The 23,626-nt window shown below is 42.1% G+C and overlaps 1 protein-coding gene across 3 annotated transcripts in view; it reads right to left on the reverse strand.

Moving 5' to 3' along the window:
* Positions 1-23,626, reverse strand: part of ANO3 (anoctamin 3) — a 379,990-nt gene that overhangs the window by 225,037 nt on the left and 131,327 nt on the right. The window contains exon 1 of one of the 3 annotated variants that reach the window (XM_072725371.1): positions 22,427-22,553. The exons of 1 other annotated variant lie outside the window; for it this stretch is intronic. In XM_072725371.1, the coding sequence (XP_072581472.1) occupies positions 22,427-22,472 (46 nt within the window). In that variant the 5' untranslated portion in view covers positions 22,473-22,553. Of the gene's footprint in view, positions 1-18,971; positions 20,233-22,426; positions 22,554-23,626 lie in introns of those variants that run through there. One more of the 3 variants, XM_026018612.2, reaches the window with a different exon arrangement.

Genomic DNA, 23,626 nt, shown 5'->3' on the forward strand with positions numbered 1-23,626 from the left:
GACTAAGTTTCCCAAAAGATTCATTCTGCATGAAAAAAAAAATGAAATTAAAATCTCAGCTCAGCTTATCAGATTTGGAACTGAGAACCTTAAAGATATGTAGACTCACATAAGGCAGCAATGTTTACTGTCACATTGAAACTGAGCTCCTTTTGCTTTTGATGTGGATAAAATATCTGTTGTCCAGATGTTAACTGCAGTTTCTACTAGCTTACCTCCTCATCTAAATAACACCACAAATTAATATGCCCTAACCCCTACTATAAAAGCAATATTTTAAAAACTGTCCTGGTCATGGCTCAATGGACCAAAAGTAGGCATTTGTACTTTAAAAGACAACTCTTCTCTCTTTAGGGGCCTATGCTATCATCCTTCTTCGAGAGATGAGTTAGGCCAATTGGTTTCCTCTCTCTCTTTTTGCAATGTATGTTAGGGAATTTGAAGAAAGCCCAGTTATCAGTAAGAACTAAAGCTGACAGGAGACCTAAAGTAAAGAGAAATTCATTAGGAAGGAGCGTAGGTTGCCTCAAGAATATGAAAACAACCCAAAGATACATCCTCAAAAAGCACAGACTTGGACCATCTTATGAACTGGACTGTGTTCCCCACAAGGAAGTTCTAACCTCCAAGGTGACGGTGTGTGGAGACAGGACCTTTAAAGTGGTAATCCAGATTAAATGAGTTCATATGGATGGGGCACCAATAATAGGAATAGGGGCTAGTGTCCTTATATGAAGAGGAAGAGATACTAAGGATGAGTGCACACAGAGAAAGAGGCTCTGTGCGGCCACAGCAAGGAGATGGCTCTCAGCAAGCCAACAAAAAAGGCCTCAGGAGAAACCAAACCTACGGCACGTTCATCTTGGACTTCCAGCCTTTAGAACTATGAGAAATCAATTTCTATTTTTTAAGCCATCCAGTCTGTGCTATTTGGTGGCAATGAACTCTGATTAACAGAGACCCCAAAAATGGGCATCAATTAAGGTTTGCACATGAATGACGTGATGAGTTTGTGTCCTGCCAATATCTAACTGGATAATTTAGGGGAGGTTGTTTAGTCTCTCTAGATCATAGCTTCCTCATCTGGATGATGGGAGGACTCACTCTCTTAGACACGCACAAATTTAAATTTAATGGGAATGATAACATTCCTAATTACTCCAACTCCCCCAAATTTCCCACTCTCTTGATAAATGCATAGATGACATTACTTACTGTAGGACAAACAGCCGGTTCGATCACTTTTTCTCAATTGATACATGCATACTTTAGTCTCCCCAGTTGAGTCATGAGAGTCTTGAGGAAAGATTCCAGATCGTGCACTTAGCTACTCACTTAAGAAATATCTATTGAACATATCCTATGTGTAAAGCACCATTGATGGGAATAATACTATAAAGAGGATGCACATGACAGCTTCCTTCATGGGAGAGACTAACAAGCAAGATTATGTAAGTTAATTCAGAACTGTAGCCAAGAACAAAATATGACATAATCTTAATGAATATTTGGAGAAAGACGGTGTAATGTTATACTGGAGTTCACAAGAAGGTAATTCCTTTCCCCCAAAATCAAATTATTAGGAGATCATCTGAGTATCTGAAGCATATACCAGAAGCACACTTTGTTCACACACTTGAAGTTGGTGGTGAAACCCCTCTAGTTAGGATCAGTCCTAGCCAACACGAGTTCAAAACTGCTATAAGGCCTATACGGCCTATAAGGCCACTGCTTAAAAATCCGCAGCCTTTGCTTGTCAATGGTCATTCCTTTAAGATAAATTGGCTTGCTCGATGAAACAAGAGGGAAACAAGTCAAGTGTAGCTGGTTTAGAGTTCATGAAGAATAAGCTGAATTTAAGTTACATAAGCCTTCAAAGCTTTCATTTCCATAAGTGAATGATGGAAAAACACAATCCACCTTGTACAGTTATTGCGAAAATTAAAGATTAATATACATAAAACTCCAAGCAGACCATTTAACATACTGTAGGCACTAAAAGTGTTTATCATTATTATTTGGTTTCAAAGCAAATATGGAAAAATGATGATGATGATGATGATGATGATGATGATGATGATGATGGATTGTGGAGCACCATCTTGAGAATGAGGTAGTCTGTGACTTGACTCAAGATCCACAGAAAATCAGTGAGGGAAGATGTACTGTGAGTCACATTTAATCATCTTCCTCATATTAAAAACTCCTACTGGAGGGGGGTCAGTGGAGATGGTAATGTGCGCTTCCACTAACTCTCCTGAGTCTGTGAATCAGGCAGTGAGTAAAAGAAAGCCATTGGCAACTGTTCAGCTACATTCCAATGGTGATAAGTGAAAAGAAAATAAAAAAGGCATTTTACAAAAATCTGGCACAGAGTTCACTAGTCACAGGCAGGAGCAGAAGACAACTAGTCATGGAGAGGAGATGGAAATATTAAAGAAACAGGAGTTTTTTGCAAAAAGAAACCAGAGAGCCAAAGAACTAAAGCTAAATATTTACTGGCAGTTTTGTAAGTGGTTCTTACTACACTACCTAGGACATACTTAAAGGAGTTGGAACAATATTTCTAGAAATATTACCTTCTACATCATCGGCAAGCACCAAAGCTGGCAGCTGACACTGGAAGCCTCATTATGATCCCTTTGTTTTTCCTTCAGAATAAATGTGTTTATTGCAAATGTCCTCTATTCTTTTTGCCTGGCACTCATAAGGGAGAAGCATGAACAGTTCAACTAAATCATTACAATTACACCAACAGTTATATTGCAAATATATTCCAAGTCATATTTCTGTGTTAAATGCAATAATATTTCATTATAAATATTACAATAAAAAATAAGTCTCTTCAAAATGTGTAGAACAAAGTGTAGAACAATAAAGTGTCACTATTCGAAATGAAAAATAAATCTAATATTCCCAAACTTCTGCAATTACAAAACACTTGGAAAAACGCCCAGGGGCCTTTCTTCCCAAGGTGATAGAGCTTTTTTTTAGACATTTATTAAGATCAGGATACCTCTCATTCTAAACAGCAGCTTTGCATTAGCCAGGGTGTTAAGTACCGACCTCTGATACAGTTAAACCAAACTTAAAATTAAGTTAAATTGGCCTTTTCTGGCTTCTGACAAAAAAAGTATAAAATGCAGTCACATCCAAAGTGTGAAGCTTAATAGGATAAAATTTAGAAGTGATGTTGCATTCACACATCTAATGTCAGAACTTGTCTTTTTAATGAGGTATAACTGACATATAACCTATTAGTTTCAGAGGCACAACATAATGATTCAATATTTGTATATATTGCAAAATAATCATAATAAATCTGGTTAACAGAGGATCCCTGGGTGGCGCAGCGGTTTGGCGCCTGCCTTTGGCCCAGGGCGCGATCCTGGAGACCCGGGATCGAATCCCGCGTCGGGCTCCCGGTGCATGGAGCCTGCTTCTCCCTCTGCCTGTGTCTCTGCCTCTCTCTCTATCTCTCTGTGACTATCATAAATAAATAAAAATTAAAAAATAAAAAAATAATAATAAATCTGGTTAACATGTCAAAATATAAGTTACAATTTTTTTCCTGTGATGCGAACTTTTAAGATCTAGTCTCTTAGCAACTTTCAAATTTCCAGTATGGTATTATTAACTGTAGTTACCATGTGGTACATTAAATCTCCATGATTGATTTACCTTATAATTGGAAGTTTGTACCTTTTTGATGTCCTTCCCCCATTTTGCCCACCCACCCCACCCTCTGCATCTGGAAATAACCAATCTGGTATCTGTGAGCTTCCTTTGTTTAAAGTTCCACATATCAGTGAGATGATGTGGTATTTTTCTTTTCCTTCCTGATTTATTTCACTTAGCATAATGCCTTCAAGGTCCATCCATGCTGTTGCAAATAGCAAGACTTCCTTTTGCATGGCTGAGTAATATTCCATTGCACATACACCACACTATCAACCACTGATGGACACTCAGATTGCTTCTGTCTCCTGGCTGTTGTGAATAATGCTGCAATAGAAATAGCATACAAATATATTTTTGATTTAGTGGGGTTTTTTTCTTTGAATAAAGACCCAGAAGTGGAATTGCTGGATCATGTGGTAGCTCTATTTTTAATTTTTTGAGGAACCTCCATACTGATTTCCATAGTGGCTGCATCAGTTTATATTCCCACCAACAGCACACATGGGTTCTTTTTTCTCCATATCCTTGCCAGCACTGGTTGGTTATTTCTTGTCTTTTTGATAATAGCTATTCTAAGAGGTATGAGGTGATTATCTCTTTGTGGTTTTGATTTGTATTTCCCTATGATTAATGATGCTGAGCATCTTTTTTTTTTTTTTTCTGAGCATCTTTTTATGTACCTGTTGGTCATCTGTATGTCATCCTTAGAAAACTCTTCAGTTCCTCTGTCCATTTTTTAATTGGATATTTTTCTCTATTGAGTGTATAAGTTCTTCATATATTTTGGATATTAACCTCTTAGTGATACGATTTTCAAATATCTTCTCACATTCTGTAAGCTGCCTTTTCATTTTGTTGATTATTTCCTTTGCCATGTGGAAGGTTCTCAGTTTGCTGTAGTCCCACTTGTTTTTGTTTCTGTTGCCTTTGCTTTTGGTGTCAAATCTAAAAAGTCAATGCAGAACCTTCTCTGGATACGCAATTGACACTTATTCAAGATTGTCGCTGCTACGGAGACATCAGTTTATCCATTCAATAAGATGTACCACAAACATTTAGCACTTGTATATCTACTCCCAGAACCCCATTAAAATAAGAATAAAAAATATAAATAATTATTAATCTATGAGATCAAAGAATACATGATGAGATCATGTTAACTGAGAGACTGGAAGGAACTTCCGAAACACAGAAATAAGGTGAGGGAGAAAGCAACAAAATAGAGAAAGCTTCCAATAATAGCCTGCAGAGGAGACTCCACGAGGCGTTCACTAAGCGATTCAATGCACTGAAGCATCATTTCCTGCGGAAGGTAACTCTGCAGGTGACTCTGAGAGCTCGAACAGACTGACATATCCACAGAGACGTCCATCCGCCAGGTGCTGTGGTGCAGCTAACAGTTTGACTCCACTACAGTGAAACTCATTTGGACTACAAGAAATATAAGAATAAACCTGTGCCATTTAGGTCATGAGGTTTGTGTTAATTTGTTACAGCAGCAATAGTGAATGAATATACCATATAAGGTAATGCCAATCAGCAATCAAAGGGATGAGCTATTGATACAAACAACACAACTGAACATAAAAATAATTGTGGAGTGAACTAAAAGGACAAGCATGAGTATATATTGTATTATGCCACTTCCATAGAATTCTAAAAAAAGGCAAAGTAATCTAAAGTGATGGAAAGTACACATGTGATTGTCTGGGGACGTGAGAGACAGGCAGGTGCAGGGAGGAGGTGTTGCGAGAAGCCTGAAAAGACTTTGGGGGTGAACTGTACTTTCATAATATTGATTATGGTTTGGGTAAAACTTATCAACTCATACAGCCAAAACTTATCAACTCATACACTTTAATTATGAGCAGTTTATAGTATGTCAATTATGCCTCAATATTTTTAAAATTAAAAATATGTATATATGGGGGTATATGGATGCATATATAAACACAAACATACATATACATACACAACTGTGTCAATGCACACACATATATAGTGTGTATGTAGAGAGAGACGAATGAAAGCAAAAAGAAAAACAAAACCCCAAAGCTCCAACATTTATCTTACAGTAGCTTAAGAAAGTGAATAAAATGAAACATTAGAGAATTGTTATAGAATACAGGGAGACCTCTCAGAATTAAAGGGTATCACTTTATAGATTCAAAGTGACCAGAATAGTGAATAATTAGAACCATGCCAAGATTCAAAATTATGAAATTTCACACAATGCCAAGTTAAGGAGAAGATCATTCTTTTTTTTTTTTTTAACAGATTTTATTAATTTATTCATCAGAGACACAGAGAAAGAGGCAGAGACACAGGCAGTGGGAGAAGCAGGCTCCCTGCGGGAAACCTGATGCAGGGGCTCCATCCCTGGACCCTGGGATCAGACCTGATGCTCAAAGGCAGATGCTCAACCACTGAGCCACCCAGGTGCCCCTAAAGAGAAGAGCTAAAAAGCTTAGAAGAATTGGTAATGTGCAGGACTGAATACTTGGGAGGAAGGGTAATGAGGAGAAAAGAAATGAAAAGTCACAAAAGAGACTTGATTTGAATCCAAAATGATATTAGGCTATTTGAAAGCAAATCTATCTGTTGGAAGTCAGCAGCAGAATAATGACATAAAAGCTTTGAGAAGAAATAATGTCCAAATTCTTTATCTAGCCAAAGATTCAATCAACTTTTCAGGTAGGAAAAAAAAAAAAGACATTTATGATATACAAAGGCTCAAAAAATTAACCCCTAAAACACATTTTCTTAAAAAGCTATTAGAGAATGTCCTAGTAGAATATGGCAGCAAATCAAAAGAGAAAAAAAAAAGGTAAGACATTGGATCAAGAAAGGAGATCTAATATTTAAAAAGTGGGAAGAGAAATCCCAGTATGATGATTCTGCACTAATCCTGAACTTTAAAAATTTCTCAACAGAGCAGGAGACAGGTAAGAGAGAGGGGCATCTTAAGGAAAACGTTATAATTTTATATGTTTCAAGTGTCAGGAAAAATGTGAGGCATTTGATAAATTACTTTTGAACATTAAAAAATTATGGAAGTTATGAAAATATAGCAAATGCAAAAATAAGTTTTTCAAAAAAAGAAGAAATCTTACTTGAAAAGATATTCATCTTGGTACATACTACTTATCACTTGACTAAGCACTAAACAATTTTAATGTGAAAATAATATATACATTAACTATTGATTTAATCAAGAGTAGTACTGCTTTATTGGGAAAGTAAGGAAGCAGGAATTGCAGAGGTGAGGTAGTGGCATTATGAAAAATTAAATTTCCACTAACTCAACAGAAAATCAATAGATATTTTAATGTAACAAAAATTGTAACATAGGTATATAATTTAGAAAATATAAAAGTCCCAGAACAAACATTAGTAAGTAGAAAAGCTAAAGAAATTGTTTTCGCAAATAGAGCCTAGAGAGCGCAAAGGGATGGGCAAGAAGATACTGCCTTTAAAAAAAAAAATTGTCACTATTCTACTGTTTTAAACCATGCCCATATATATATACTTTTTTTTTAATTTTTTAAGGTATTTCAACAGAAATCAGCAACAGTTGTCTTGGCAATACTTCCTAATTAGTACAGTTCTGCAGGAGTCTCTTTTCAGATGCTGAATCATTTACTTTCAGAAAAATATGCTTTAGGCTCACAAAAGAAAAAAATAACTAAAATTTTTTAATAGAGGTCTCGATTTTTATTGCATAGCAAGTTTTCAAAAATAGATATAAAAGTACCTACTGTGTATCAGGCAATTTTAATTTTGGTGATAAAAAATTAATAAGAACCTGTTCTCAACAGAGTATAGTTTATTGGTGGGTGGTAGTAACAGCAAGTACACAGAAAATTGGAATTCATTGTGATTATGTTCAAGGAAATAGGGGAGGTAGACAGGTTTAGTTATAGAGAGATTTAAAACCCAGAACAGTTTCAAATTTATAGAAAAATTGCTTGGATGGACAAATGTAATCAAGATAAATAAGGAGGGGAATGTGTGATTGATTGAATATTTACTGAACAGCGAGCACAGGCTGGAGCATCTGTAAAATCTAAAACAGAATATATACCTTTCAAACTATTGAAGCTGAAAACGAGCAAACTAAATTTAATATAGCAAAGACAGAAAGCAAAGGAAATAGGAAACATAAAATCCAGGGAGCATTAAAGAAAATGTGGGGGGGGGGGGGGAAATAAGGAGCAAGGCACATCCATTTTCACAAATATAATCCATATATTGGTAAAGTTTTCACTTAAATTTCTAAGAGAATTCTGGAGCCGTCACTTGGTAAAGGTCATTCCCTCTCTGAACTACCCCCTCCTCCCCAGTGGTTAAAAAGATGAGAGGGAGAGACTTGAAAAAGTAATGGATGATTCTTCATTCCTACCTCAATGCTAGAAACTAGGAAAGAATTCTGGAATAGACAAAGCCAGATTGATCAAATAAAGATGTCAAGGCACCTTTGGTGTTGTATTGCTACAAGAAAGTTGAAGGGATTTGGGGTTGAGTTCACCTTTACCGCATCTGGAAAAGCGAGGCCCAAGTGGACAGGGAGATGAAGAGGCTGGTACCCTTCATCTCTAGGTCTTGACGGATGAAAAGCCAGACGGCCCAGGGCCAGCGTATCCATCCCAAACAGAAAAACAATTGGAAGTGGAGTTCTCCGCGGATCCTGAAGGGTTTTTCTTGATACAGGAGGAAATAGAAACAAATGAATTAAAAATACAACGTGCCTAAGGTAGAAACCAGGCCAAAAAGAGATTTTCATTAGTCAATGTGGCCAGAGGCATAGCTGACTGAAGAAACACCTTAGGCAGATTCTATAAGTGCTCTTTTTGTATATATATATATATTTTTTTAAAACCTACTTCAGGTCATCTCAAGATTTTAGGTCACTGAACTAGGAGACAAACCGAGCGTCATCAGCGGCTTGAAGACCTAACTGGAGGGTGGTAAACTAGCAGTGATCAGGAAAATCCTTTCAAACTGCTTGGGGCAAGCACCTGGCTACATAGCTCTTCCCTTCCTCCAGGATGAGGATTAGAAAGTAAGTTACAGGACTAATGAAATGTCTCTCTCTCCTCTCTCTCTCTCTCTCTCTCTTTTTTCAATATGAGAAGAAATAATATGTCTCAAAGGTTGCAGGAGAGAAAAACTTTGAATAAGATATGTTACAATAAACAAATAAAATGTAGACAGAAATCTGTAATTTCCCTCTAAATAAAAGTGAATTCTTTAAAAAATTATGTTACAAAGAATCAATATGAAAACAGGGCTGGGTAAAATAAAAGACATAATTTAGGGTTAATAATTTGTTGGTTGACATTAAAAATGCTTTTTGAACAAATAAAGAACAGAATCAACTCATGGAGAAACTGAGTCATTGGTAGGAGAATCGTAAGCAGCTTCCAGAATACAATGGGGGGGGGGGGGGAACCTGACAATTTTTTAAAAAAAGGGAAGATAAATTGAGTTTTTACAATCAATTGTGATGGTTAAATAAAGAGGCAAGAATGAAAGAATCCAAAATAATTAAAGCATTGCTACAATAAATTCCCTGGGCTGAAAAACGATGCATTCTGCAGTTTAAAGTTATAATATTTAGGGACTACTATTCCTGTTCTAATTATTCTAGAGTCAAAAAGTTTTCATTCACATGTGTATCATGAGAATGTATCCCATCAAATAAATCTGTATCTTCTAAAAAAAAAAAGAAAAGAAATTGCAAGCTGTACTTGTTCCAATTGGGAAAAATAATAAAATAATTTAAAAAAAATAATAAAATAAAAATAATAAAATAAAAATTATATATATTTTATATATATCTCTTTATGTATATATTATATATATATTTTATATATATATCTCTTTATATATATATATATATATATATATATAAAATGTGAAACTTGTAAAAAAGACACTGAACATGGACATACCTACACATACAATTAAGCCTACGTAATGATAAACTAGAAAAGTGGTAAATAAGCCTAAGTTGCGATAAACTAGAAAATCAGAATCTAATTATTTTAAAATTTGTAGAATGTTTGAACAGGCACAGTTTTTGAAGGTGATAACGTTTTTCCACATTTTCTACAATGATCATGGTATTTGAATATCAGAAAACAATTTTTAATTTAGGCGATGAGCAAAGACACTGCGCAGATCCACTTCCCAGCAAGCAGCCTACTCAGACTTGGTGAGTGGCTGGGGTTGGTGACGGCGCCTCGACCAGCAGGCCACAGGTCTGCACTCCTGCAAAAGATACCTGGACTTCCAAGGTACGATGCAAGCAGTATCTGGATTATTTCATAACTCCATCATAACACGAAATCCCAAACTTACTTGTTTTGCTCTGATTCCTCTTTTCTCCCCCCACTGCCTTTACTTCTTTTCTCTAACAAGTACTATCGAAAAGCAGAAAAATGTGCCACCCTGTCCTTAAGAGACTGATGAGGGCAGACCAAACCCAGCAAGAGAGTATAAAAGAAGTGACCCTGACGTGTTCTCACCATGGGTCTAGGTAGAGGTGAATTCCAGATTCAATAACAAGTGTGACAAAAGAGTTTCATGTCCACCTGAACTCTGTCCTGAGAAGGCCACGTAAAGAAGTATTTTGAAGTCGGGATTTGACTTGCCCGAAAGAGGGGGAATGATCATTTATTTGCCTTCTCTGCTCCACAGCATCGATAGTGCATTTGTGCACTGACAGTGCAAGAATCTGAAGGTTCCCTATGCGGCTACCATCTTATACTACCTCCTTACAAACATCAGATACTGGAAGATTTTATTTGAAAATATTTCCAAAACACTAATACAGACAGTGCATTTGGATTTCAACGCTGGATCAGCTCCCTGGAGTTTATCCCAAGGACAAGGCTGACGACAGCTGTTCTTAAGGCTCTCTTACTTCCTCTCAAAATTTTAAGTGATTCCTTGACCACAAGAACACTTTTATGATTAAAGCAGGTGTCCCAACTGATGACAGCCAGTTATTTCTTAAATATAAATGGCTAAGAGACGCTCACAGCGTTTCAACATAGAGGTATCAATGGAAAGGAACATAAACGTTAGCAAAGCTTCCTCAGCAGATGTCAAATCTTATTGAATGGTGTATTTTCAATGCTGAGCATGGTGCCTAGAACACAGTGGATGTTCAGTAAAGTCTTTGCCAAAACACACAATTGTGAGGCCTGGGATAAGCTGCATCATGTATCGTGATTCCTGGTCCCCCGTCATTTCCCATTCCAGCAAAAGCTTAGAACTCAGTATTCACATCCAGGCGGAATGACAATAAATGTTAAACCTGGATTTGAGAGGGCAGGGTAGAGGGTAGAGGACACAATAAAGGGAATGGGTACTCAAGGAGAAGGCGGTCTCGCATAGCAGGAGAACGGAAGAGAGTCTGAGATGGTAAGAAAACCTTCATAGTTCGTCACCATCCCTGGAAAAAGTGAGATATAAACTGTAACAGAAATTCTGGAAGATTCTTGGCTGATATCTCTGTTGTATCACATAACTGAATTTCACAAGAGGCCACAGTCCTTCGACTGTGCGTGACGTACAAAGATCATACCCTGAAATGTTTACCATGACTGTTTTCAACATGCTATTTTTCCTAATCCAATTTTTTTCGGGGTAACTAATGGCAGAAAGAAGCCAGTCTCCCTAAGCCTCGTGTACCTCTCGGTACACCAGCAAGCCTATGGGATTGATCTCGTGTTTGCCACACATCAGCTCTGTGGCCATGGGCAACTTCCTTAACGTCTCAGTCTTACACTTTTCCTTTAAAGTGTTAATGAAGAATTACGTGCAGGCCCATAATTATGGCTAGCTCACCGACGCACACACAGGCTCTGTACTGTTGGCCGCTCTTTTCAGCCACCTTGGTAAGGCTGAGAACAAGCTATGCGGCCCTATTGCTGGTTCCAATGCCAGCTCTGGTAAACACCCGTCTTACATTTACTAAATGCTCATCTTATATTACTAAGTAAACCGTTTCTCATGCCAGGCCTCAATTTCCCTATTGTAAGGTGGAGTGGCTAGTACCTTCTCTGATGGATTTTTGAAAGAATTAGATGAGTTAATGCATGTCAAGCGCACAGTAACAAGCTCACTTACAAACCCTCCATGCTTTAGGGCTGCTATTTTCAATGGTGTTCAGTGAACACATGGTAACATCTTTCCATTTACTGAGGAATTAAATAGATTTAGATCTGACAAAATATTCTTGGCAGAAATAAAATTCAGACATAGTAAGCCTTATATGTGTTGAGCATCCTTCACATCAAGGATTTCTAACTAGGCGGAAGGAAGGAATATCAGGTGATTGCGAAGAAGCCTTGATTGCCACATTTCTAGTTGGTTATGAAAGGCTATTTTTCAAGACTAGGTCTGAAGCAACGAAAGGTTCAGATTTTTCCCATCCCCTTTTTTACTTTTTGGTAACAGATTGTGCCATTCCTAAAGACAATGCAGTATTCAAGCACCACACAGGGCTCAGGCTATACGAAGGAAATTATGAGAATTAGGTTTTGGAATTATATTTAGATAGAAATATTCTCATGTACACACATTCCCTGTTCAGTTATATAGTGTCTTTAGACCATATAAAAAGTTTTGCAAAACATTATTTTATGGACTATGTACTAAAGTAACTGCGTACCTGTGATTTAAATTCTAGAGTACTGTTGTCTAAATGGGTAGAAGTGCCTCTGAGTGGGTGATTTCCTCACATCTGGTAAGAGTCATGACTAACTGCAAGCTGTTCCATGGGGCACATACCACCAACTCACTTGTCTTGGAGCAATGTGTGAGAAATAGAAAAACATCATTCAAAGTATGAGTGCTCCAACAGACGCATTATACCAAAGATAGTATTCTAAAAGACAGTATTTTCCTCAATAAGGAAATTTGAATTTACTCTCTTACTCTCGATTTTCTATACCTATTGTCAGTGGCTGACATCTGAAACCTGCTGCTTTCTTATGATAACAGGCCATGATATATATATATACACACACACACACACATATATATATATCTTTTTTGGCCATGATATATTTTATAACATATAAAATGTGGTGAAGGGAAAGATGCAATTTGATCCCTGTCGAAATAAAATTCTTTCTTGGTTGTCATGTTCCCTACTTTCATTTCATGAATATCTATAATTTTGCAAGCAAAATATCAAACCATCAAAAATTGCTAATGCTGTATCAGAAGGAAATGTGAATTCAGAGACTAACAATTATGTGAATTATTTTTTGATGACTCTGCATTCTGAATTTTATACCCTTGTTATGTCGAAATTTATAGATGTAACATGATTCAAAAGAAGTCAGTCTAAGTGCTGAACTATAAAGAAAAGATATTAAGCTTGACTTTTCCCGACCTATGTTTAGTAGGAACATTTATACTATAAGCATAAATTGTATTGGGATGTCTTAGAACATCTTAAGATCTGAAAAAGTAGCAAAAAAAAAAAAAAGAGGCAAATTGGCATATGTCTTATTTTTTTTTTTTAGTATACACCATAGCAAGTAACCCCCTAAACAACCCTACCAATCCAAATTTATATAGGAGAAAATGGGAAATTTAGAGAAGTAAAAATTGTGGCAAAAATCATATATAACAAACCATAAGAAGCATCATTTTTTAAAGGTTTATTTATTTATTTTACAGAGAAAGAGAGAGTGAGCATATGAGCAGGGGGAAAGGGAGAGAAATTTTCAAGCAGACTCCTTGCTGGGTGCAAGCCCCATGAGGGCTGGATCCCAGGACCCTGAGATCACAACCTGAGCCCAAATCAAGAATTGGACACTCAACCAACTGAGCCACCCAGGAGCCCCAAGAAGCATCATTTGAATCCAAGCTGCTTGACATCACCACTCAAGGTCTTGACCATTTACCTCTCTCTGAGGCCGTCCTGTGTTGCCATGTGGTAGTCAAGGGCATCTTAGGGAGACTCTAAGTGTACCACTGGCTGCAAGTGCGCCCCTGTGTCTGTTAGGACCCACCAGTTCACAGCTAAAACGTGTTTTGATGTCTTTTGAATAGGTCTGAGTTGAGCTTAAAGTTAGTGAATCAAACTCACTTTATCTAAAAGGAAAGAGAAGTTGGATCTTTGCGGTCAGCTAACCTTGGGGAGAATTATTTGAAAAATGATTTGGGAAGCGTTGGCACAACCAAGTGGATAGTGCAGATCGTGTGGATAAAGAGCAAAAACGCTGTGCTGAGTAATGGACAACCCTTAATTTCAGTGATTTGAGGTTAGGGTGTTTGTTAGGTTAGCGACTGGCGTTTTATAAAAACATTAGTCACCAAGTCCCGAGCCCACGATACAAGCAGTTCCTGTAGGAGGAATAACCCCGCAGGCTTGCTGATCCTCGTGGCATTCCTACCCGCCAGACGGCCACCTTAGCTCCACCTCTCCTACTTGTGCGACCTTGAGCACCAGCTTTTCTGTCCTTCAGTTTCCTCGTCTATGCAATTACAGTAACAGAGATTGGTCTTTAGGAAGATTAAGTGGGTTACTATGAGCAAAATACTCTAGTGTCTGGCAAAGAATAGGCATTTAGTCACAGCACTTGTTATTCTGAGTTCATAAGTAAGGAGATTGAAACCCATTAAAATCAGCTTGTCCCGATCACTGTACGAACAGTCTTAAGATTCAAACAACATTCTGTGATTTCATATCATGCTTACTTCACAGAGTGATTTTTTCTTTTTTACATTTTTCTTTCTTTTTTTATTTATTTTTAGAGTGCTTTATTCATTGACTTTAAATTATGACGATGAATCATTAAAAATAGATAAATAAAATACCACAAGCCTACTACACATCTTCCCTAGGCAGAAATCAAGAACTATAAACTTTTACCATGCATTGTACCTTTAAGACACCACTGTGAGATAATTCATCACGGGAGGGTGCTCACTAAAGCCCCCTCGTTTTTCAAAAAGTTATACAGCCACAAAAATAGGACCTAAAATACCGACAGCGAATATAAAGAATTGACAGCATTTGAGGCATTTATTAGGGTCAAGATTGAACAACCAAAGGCAAAGTCTGAGCGCTCTGCTCTACAAGTCTTACAAGTCATTGACCAAAGTGTCCAGTAAATGAGACAAGACGGTAACTCCTATTTAGGAACTTCATCTGACCTTACAAAGGAAGGATTAGGGGAATTACAGTTAATATTCGAAACACACTAAAGTTCCATTTTCATGGACTAAATGCATGTGTTTGGCTAAGTTTATCCAGGCTGTACCTACTTCGCCTCTACTAATAGTAGAGGACACTTATTTACAACCTGCTGCAGTCCACACACCGAAATTCATTATCTCAGTGCACACACAGTTATTTTATTTTATAAAACTGTTTCTCAAAATGGGTTCCGTGGTTAGAGCCCTGGAGGTTGCATGTTTGCTAAGAACACAGATTCCTAGTCTCCTCCTCTGGAGGGAGATGAGATCATAAATCTGGAGCGACTGAAGAATTTGCATTTAACAAAAACTCTGGGTGATTCTTTAGATCTTGAAAACTTAGCTCATATAATTGAGAGAAATGAGCTAAGGCAGATGAGACACATTGCTCGAGGTACCAGTGAGTGATGGAAACTGGGTTTAAGCTGGACCTTGTGCTTATATCGGCAAAGCCCGACCCCTCTCCCCCTGCCTAAACTGTTACTAGTGCACCAAAGCCAAACATAAAATCTATACCATTTTAGGAGTCATTTTGACAGATGTCTTTGGGACGGCCTATGAACTTTCTAGAAATGCAATGATACAAGTATGCCAAGACTAATACAGTGCATTTGCAAAATGGTTTCATGTCCCTCCAATTCTATGCACAGGGAAGTCCTCTCCTCCGAGGCCCACTGCATCTCAGTTCTAGTGAGGGGGTGAATGCGGGGACTCCTATTTGGGGGAACCTGGATCCTGCAGCTGCTGCTGGTTTCTCACATGCCTGCTGGGTTGAAACCAACCAGCATTTAAAGTAATTGCTGCTAAAAATAAATAAATAAATAAATAAATAAATAAATAAATAAATAAGTAATTGCTGCTTTGCGATGCAGTTCAGCAGGGACGGCAGCAACTCAAAGGGACAGCCAGGTTGGTTGTCCTCACTACTGCCCGCTAAAATACGATCTCACGCTTCTGTAACTTCTGATGAGCTGTAGAGACCGAAGGCATCATGGGGATTATTCCGTCTAAATTTTTAATTTTACAAAGGCCACAGAAGGGACAGTGAGCTACCCATGATGTAGCTCAGGAATCACGGAAATCTGCCTTGAACTCTGATGGTTTTGCAGAGACAGAGCAAGAGGACCAGCTGCAGACAACTGTGGCGGAAATCAAATGGGGGTGCGATGCCTTCCAGATGCTTCAGGGTTTTTTTTTTTTTTCCTCCAAAGAACTCACAGCAAGTAGGTTTCCTTATGGCATGTAGACAGTCAGGAGGTGGACCTCGGAATCAGGGAGGGTTGTGTTCACAGCTCAGATCGGCTGCTCATCAAGAGTTAATGCATAGAGCACCTAACCCTCAATTCCCTCGCCCTGAAAATAGGAAAAATGATGAATGTCACTACTAACGGGTTACTGAGTATCAAACAATGGACTGGACTTGTAAGCTTTTGGGACAGTGGGCAGGGGTAGTATCCACACTGTGCTTGCGGCGGCTGCTGCTGCTGCTGTGTTTGGTGATTATTATCCTCCACTGCAATCCTGAGAGGTGGGCATTACCCTGGGGGGTGGGTCTGGAAAAGCACCTGCAGCTCAGAAAAAGCTCAATTCCCAAGTTCAGAAATAAGGACAGAATTTCAATCACAGGGAATTTGAGACCTTGGTTCTTTTCACCAAGGTACAACTATTTTACATTTATCTATACATTTCACATTAGTATTTTCTAAACATCTGCACAGTTCTAAAATATAAAATATTAAAAGGTTGAGTTTTTTTTTTAAGGCATAGGTTTCTTGTGAGAAGTTGATTTATACCATCATCAATCCCCAGTATTTCTTTCTTTTTTTTTTCTTTTTTTTTGCAGTGATATCCATGGGCAGAGTCTAATGCTAAATCCTAGATTCAAAGGAAGACCTCAGCTCCTGAGAACCCTCAAGAAGTGTGATGTTTTGGATAAATGAACTTCTTGATACTTTGAAACACACATAATTACCTCGGATGGAATTTCTTAGTTATCACTTCTCTTCATTCCTAAGTAGAGGGTACGTATTTATCACAAACTCTATACTGCTTTTGCTCATTCAAAGTCATCATTTTAAACCTCAATATTCTTACTTTGAGACGACAGTAATTCTTCTGAGCCATTTAAGGTGTATGTAGGATTTTTTTAAAAAATGGTCCTAGACACCTGTGTTTTCTATTTGGGTTGAAAAATGTCTATATTCTCTTCATGGTTTGGCTCTCCCTCATTGGGAGATTATCACTGGGGGGTCTGAGTTGTATTTATGTAGGAAATCTACTGAGGAAGTAAAGAAAGAGAAGGGTGGGAATTAAGGGACAGAGTAGACGACCTGAGGGGTTCTCAATTAGATGAGATGCCCAGTCCTTTGTGCTGATCAGGATGCTACTCAGTACTAGCCTGAAAGAAGTATAGTTTTTGGCCCCAAAATATCCCCCCCCAACTTTTTTCTTCTATGTTGCAGGAACTTTATGAATTATGAATTATTATTATGAATCATTATTATTATTATTATTCATGACTTTAGAAGGAGGCAATCAATGCTTTCTCTTTAGTCATAAATAAAAGAATCACCTGTCAAAATACCAGGGCAAGTCAGTACACATGCGTGAATGCATTTCTTTCACTGTATAAATGGCTTCAGAATTTGTTTTGTTTTTAACAGGGGAAGAGACTAGGAAAGTTCTAGATCCTTAAGACATGAGTGAGAGGAAAATGAGGCTTAAACAGTGGACATTGGAGATTCTGAAACTAGGTGTTTCCCCCAAAAATGTCCTTTCAGGGTATTGTGAACCAGGAACTGGACACAAAGCAGGATGGTTGCTAAGAGGCTTTAGAGGTGGGCACCTGTCACAGCAAGCAATTTATTTTGAAAAAAAGAAGAATATAAGTGCTTTGTGGTCTACAAATTCCCACGTACGTGTAGAGATCATTATTATTATTAAACCACTTTCTGAGTAGGAAGTGTTTGATTCCCTGGAACTATTAAAAACACTCTTTTCATGTTTAACCAAATGTCCCTTCGAATAATGATGAATCACTTAACAGCTTCAGCTAATCCCGTTAAACCCAAGCCTTTTAGGACAGGCTGTGTTTGATGTGACCTATGGTTTCCCTGAAAGTCTTGCTGGCTGTATTGGTAAATAACAGCCACCAGAAGCCAGAACTCACATTGTCCTTTTCTTGCCCACTTTTGAATGACACATGAAATCCATCCTAAATCAAATGAACAGAGCAAGCCAGGCTGGGAAGCACAGTTGGACTTTCACCAGATATCACTGCCGATTTGCCAGCTAATGTGTTCCTCCAAGATGTGCTAAGGCAAAGGCAAACACACACTCCCCGTTCTCTGTGAGCCTAAGACCCTAAGACACGCCAGTGTACCCGTGAGACTTCAGAAATAAACTGTGGAATCCTCTTTCCCCCCACCCCAGGATTCTCACATTTCACTTCCTAATTTATTAAGCTTCCTAACAAAACAATATAAAATGTAATCAAAGTGGAATAAAAAATTAAAAATATCTTAAAAAATAAAAGTATATGTAGACCTCTTCAGAAAACAAAACTTACAGGGGGGCATTGTCAGTAAAGGAAAATGTCAACACCTTCCTGGAAAAATGCAGAGTTTCCTACAATTTGCATAAAGGTGGTGTTGAGGGGATCCCTGGGGGGCTCAGCGGTTTGGCACTTGCCTTCAGCCCAGGGCCTGATCCTGAAGTCCCGGGACTGAGTCCCGCATCAGGCTCCTACATGGAGCCTGTTTCTCCCTCTGCCTGTGTCTCTGCCTCTCTCTCTCTGGGTCACTCATGAATAAATGTATAAAATATTAAAAAAAAAAAAGGGTGGTGTTGAGCAAACCTCTCAGCCTTCCTACTATCCAAAGTCCTCTGAAGAAGGTTTTTGCAGTAATAGGTTCAAGAATGAAAGTGTCCTTGATAATGCCATCGCTAAGCACCCTGCCCGGCATACAGCAAGAGCTCAGTAAATATGGGTTGAGTGGAGAGTGAAGAGGTCCGATTTATTTGCAGTGAAAATTTGAAATTATGAAATGAATATCTAAACTTACTCTATGGGAAGTTTTGAGAGGCTTTCCTGAGAAATGGGCATAGCAGTTCGGGTAGTTTGTGACTGCAGCCCAAGACGACTGTACGGGATCTTCTAGATGGCCTGGAGTCTTGTTTTCCTTAAAAATACCCCAAAACAACAAAAGTGAGACAAAGTAAAATAAAGGGCAACAACTTATAAGGGAATCGCTGAGGATGTTGTTCTACTCCTAAGTAGTCCACAAAGAGGCGGATGGGCCTGGGAAGAAGAGTAACTATCATTATTATTATTAATTATTCACTATATTTATGAGCCCCAATCTGCGTGCCAGACAAACTGCTGAACACATTAGGACTTTGCCAGGTGATATCTTCATTTCACGGAGGTAGTAGCTGAAGCTTAGAGATCTTAAAGGACAAAACTTGTAAGTAGTACATGAAGAGCTCACATCCAGGGCTGAAAACGAAGATCCTACATTAAACTAATGGAGAAATTCGGCTTTACACACAGTATTTCATTTTTACAGATAACGATTCTGGCATCTATAGTGACTTCTTGAAAAATGCTGAGTAATATCAGGGAGGGGATTTGGCTCAGGCACTGATTACTTCACAGTTTTCATGGAAGGAAAAGTCCCCACGCCTGCTGAGAGTAAGAGAGTGCGTCTCTTTTTCAAGTGATGGTGAATATTTCTAAAGTCTTACAATAAGGGTTTTTTTTTCTGAGTATCTCCTGATCTTTCTAGGTATTATAAAGCTGAAATCAAAGGCAAAAGCAAACATTAATCTCCCTTGATTAAAACAAAGGGTCATCCCTAGAAACTGGTTTACTCAGCGAAATTATTTCTTAAAAGTGAACTAAAAAAAAAAAAAAAAGTGTACTAAAAGCTGGGCTTTCCTCTTTGGCCCAGGAAGCAATTATCTCTGCTTTCACACAGCAGCCACCTGCCCCTCCCCAAAGAACAGAGAAGGGGAAATCAAAAAGGCAGGAGGCGTCAGGAGTTCAATGTTTCAACAAAGTAAAGTCCAAAGAAGTTAAACACTTTGGTTGAGGTTTTTAGACTAGTTAGGAAGGTGAGCTTAGAAAGTAGAAGAACTCCAGAGTTCCAGCATGTTCTCCATTCTAATGGGAAGTTTGCAGGTCAATGTTACCGCGAAAAGCACCCCTAATAGCTTTCTGTCCCATGCCTCCTGGGTCAGAAAGCACCTCAAGTATTATTTTGCTGCTTCTTTGAAAAATTAAAGTAGCTAATCCTCCGTCTGGTCTGTCTTTTTGAAATGTCCATTCAGGGTTAAGAAGCAAACAACCAGAGCCACTGTACTGGTGCTTCCTTTCCTGTCCCTCCTGTCTCCACCTTTATCCTTCTGCTAAAGTTGCCTTCTGGGCCAAAGAGTAAAAGACTTGAAAATAAATGGCCCATAATGCATCATAAAGGAAACTACGTGTTTTTGGATAATAATGAAGAACTAAGATCTGTATGATTTTTTTATAACTCACTCTGAGCAATAACAGGTGGTCCTTCCACTGGCAGTTGCTTCCTTTTAAAAACAAAGTATGAAAAAAAAATAAAATAAAAAATAAAAACAAAGTATGTACCCATACATAAGTCCTGTGGGGACCATTTCGAGGTTCTAGGTTCCAGAAATGAGTCGCCCGCAGCCACGCATCAGAGGAGAATCTAAACTGTACGACGCCGGGGCAAAGTTCCTATCATCTTTATCTTTATTCTGAAAATGTACATGTGTTTAAAATAATGATTAAAGAGAACGCGACTCCTTGAAACAATTCAGTTTTCTTTGGAAAGTTAGATTCCAGATGGAATTGCACACTCGGGGAAATTAGTGTCTCACCTCATTCCCAATTTTGACATATTTTTTTTTTTCAAGAATCTACAGATTCTTGGACTGTAAACAGAGTATAAAATCCTGGAATCTGAAGCTCCTTCAGGCCCATATTCTTCCTAATGCAGCAACGTCCACTAAACTCTTCCTGCTACGTCCACCCAGTTTTTGCTTTAAAAAGTGAAAGATCTGCATGGAAACAGCTGTTGGGGTAGATGGACAAAGATGGGTAAATAGAGGGCAGATGCCCCGGGAGGAGGTAGGGACGCGTAACAAGTGTTCAGTTCACTCTGAATGCGCCGACCTGTCGCCCCAGAATCCACATCTTGGGCGCCTTGGGGCGTCCTCAGCACTACCTGGGGCCTAAGTGCCATCGCCGGTGTAGACTCCATAGGATGGTCCTTCTGTCATTAATAAATGTCTTTGGACAAACTCCAGAAACCTGGGAGTGCTCCCGGGGAGATGCTTCCCCACAGGGGATCAGACCGAGCGGGAGGGGAGGGCGGCCTGGGGGCCGCTTGTGGCTGAGCAGAGGGGCCCCTGCCACTGCGCTGGGAGGCGGGGCGGGGGGGGGGGAGCCCGGGGGCAGCTTCCCCCGAAAGTTTCGCCCCCCACAGGCGGGCTGGAGCTGCCCCACATCCCAGCACCTGAGGCCGTGCCAGCCCGCGGGCTCCCGGGGCTTCTTCCGCAGCCCAGGGGCAGCCCCAGCGCTCCCCGCGCCCCGCGCCCCACCCCGCTTCCCGCTCCCCCTGCCCCGCGCCCCCCATTCCCCGCTCCTCGCGCCCCTGTCACCGCCTCGTCCCCCTTGCCCCTTGCCCGGCTCCCCCCGACCAGCTGCATCCTTGCGCCCCGCTCCCCCCTGCCCCGCGGCTCCCCTGCCCCGTGCCCCCTGCTCCGCTCCTCTCTCCCCGCGCCCCGCCGCCCCGCAACCCCAGGACTCCCCGCTCCCCGCCCCACTCACCCTGCCCCGCTCTCCCCTGCCCCGCGCCCGTGTCCCGCGCCCCGCTCCCCTGCCCCGCTCCCCCCTGCCCCGCTCCCCCCTGCCCCGTGCCCGTGCCCCATGCCCCGCGCCCCGCTCCCGCGCCCCGCCGCCCCGCCCCCCCAGGACTCCCCACCCCACTGCCCCCTGCCCCGCTCCCCCCTGCCAGCTCCCCCTACCCCGCGCCCCGCCGTCCCGGACTCCCCGCTCCCCGCCCCACTCCCCCCTGCCCCGTGCCCCCTGCCCCGCTCCCCCCTGCCCCGCCGCCCGGGACCCCCGCGCCCCGCCCCGCTCCCCCCTGCCCCGCTCCCCCCTGCCCCGCGCCCGGGACCCCCGCGCCCCGCCCCGCTGCCCCGCGCCCCGCCGGCCGAGCCGGTTCGCCGCAGCCCCAGGAGGCGGCGGGAGCAGCGGGGTCCCGGGGAGCAGCCCCCAGGCCGGGCCGCGCGGACGCCGGGGCAGGACTCCCGTGGCGCGGGGTGGGCGCAGCTGCACTCGCGGACACGGACGCGCAGACGGACGCACGGACACAGACAGACGCGGCGGGGCGCACCGGCCCCGACTTGGAGTCCCGCGCCCCCGCCGCGCAGGCGGCTGCTCCCCCCCGGCCGGGACACGCGCGGGGGCCGCGCCGCCACCGCCGCCAGCGCCGCCACCGACCTTTCTGCGGCTTGAAGGACTGGATGGAGCCCGAGTGGTGCACCATGTCCCTCCGCGCGGCCCCGCCGCCGCGCTCCGAGCTCCCGCCGCCGCCGCCGCCGCCGCCGCCGCCGCACCTGCCGCCCGCGCCGCGCGCCCCCGTCGTCATGGCAACGCCGCGGCCGCCCGCGCGCCCCCCCTGGCGGCCGCTGGGGGAACCGACCTCGGCGGCCGCGGGGCCCCAGGGCGACTAAGCGGGGTCTGTAGCTCGCAGCAGCTGCAGGGGGGGCGGGGAGAGGGGCTGGGGCAGGGGGCGCGGGGGGAGCGGGGGGGAGCGGGGCAGGGGGAGCGGCCACTCCGGTCCTCAGCCGCCTCAGCCGCCGATGCCCAGAGCCCCGCCGGCGACACCGGGCCGCCCGTCGTCCGCAGCGGCAGGTGCCCCGGCAGGTGCTCACCACGGGGCGCATCGACCCCCCACCCTGTTAACACCGTGAAAGAACCCGAGGCCCCGAGCGCAAAGAACTCTCAAGACCATCAAAGCCGGGATCCCTGGGTGGCTCAGCGGTTTGGTGCCTGCCTTTGGCTCAGGGTGTGACCCCAGGGTCCTGGGATCGAGTCCCACGTCCGGCTCCCTGCATGGAGCCTGCTTCTCCCTCTGCCTGTGTCTCTGCCTCTCTCTCTCTCTCTCTCTCTCTCTGTGTGTGTGACTATCATAAATAAATAAAAATTTAAAAAAATTAAAAAAAAAAAAAGACCATCAAAGCCAACACCTGCCTGGGTGGACAAAGTCACCTGGTCCCCAAGAGGTGACGTGACCCGGGCAGGGCCAAATTGCCAGGCCCAGCCACTAGCTGGAGCCAGTTCCGCCAGCCTGGGATGCATCCCTACCTCCCCCCCCATGCCCTCCTCTCCCCGCCGCTGCTCCGACCCCTTAGTTCACCCCGTGCACAGCGCGGGGCTCTGCCCCCCTGCCCTGGGAGGTGTGGGTGAGCCGCCCCATCAGTACAAGAGTCCCCGCCAGGGTGCATGACAGAGGAAAGCTGCAGGGACCTCAACATCTGCAGGACCCCAGGCCGCTGGAGCCCCTACCGTGTTGCCCCCCACCTGCGGTGCACGACCCAAGGGCGGGGAGGGTGGGGGCAGCTCGGGGCAGGAAGCCGGTCCTGCAGCGTGACTGCACAACAGCCGCTCTGCGAGGGAAAGCTTCAGGCTACCACCTGT

This window comes from Vulpes vulpes, chromosome 11, assembly GCF_048418805.1.
Source record: "Vulpes vulpes isolate BD-2025 chromosome 11, VulVul3, whole genome shotgun sequence".
Classification (NCBI taxonomy): domain Eukaryota; kingdom Metazoa; phylum Chordata; class Mammalia; order Carnivora; family Canidae; genus Vulpes; species Vulpes vulpes.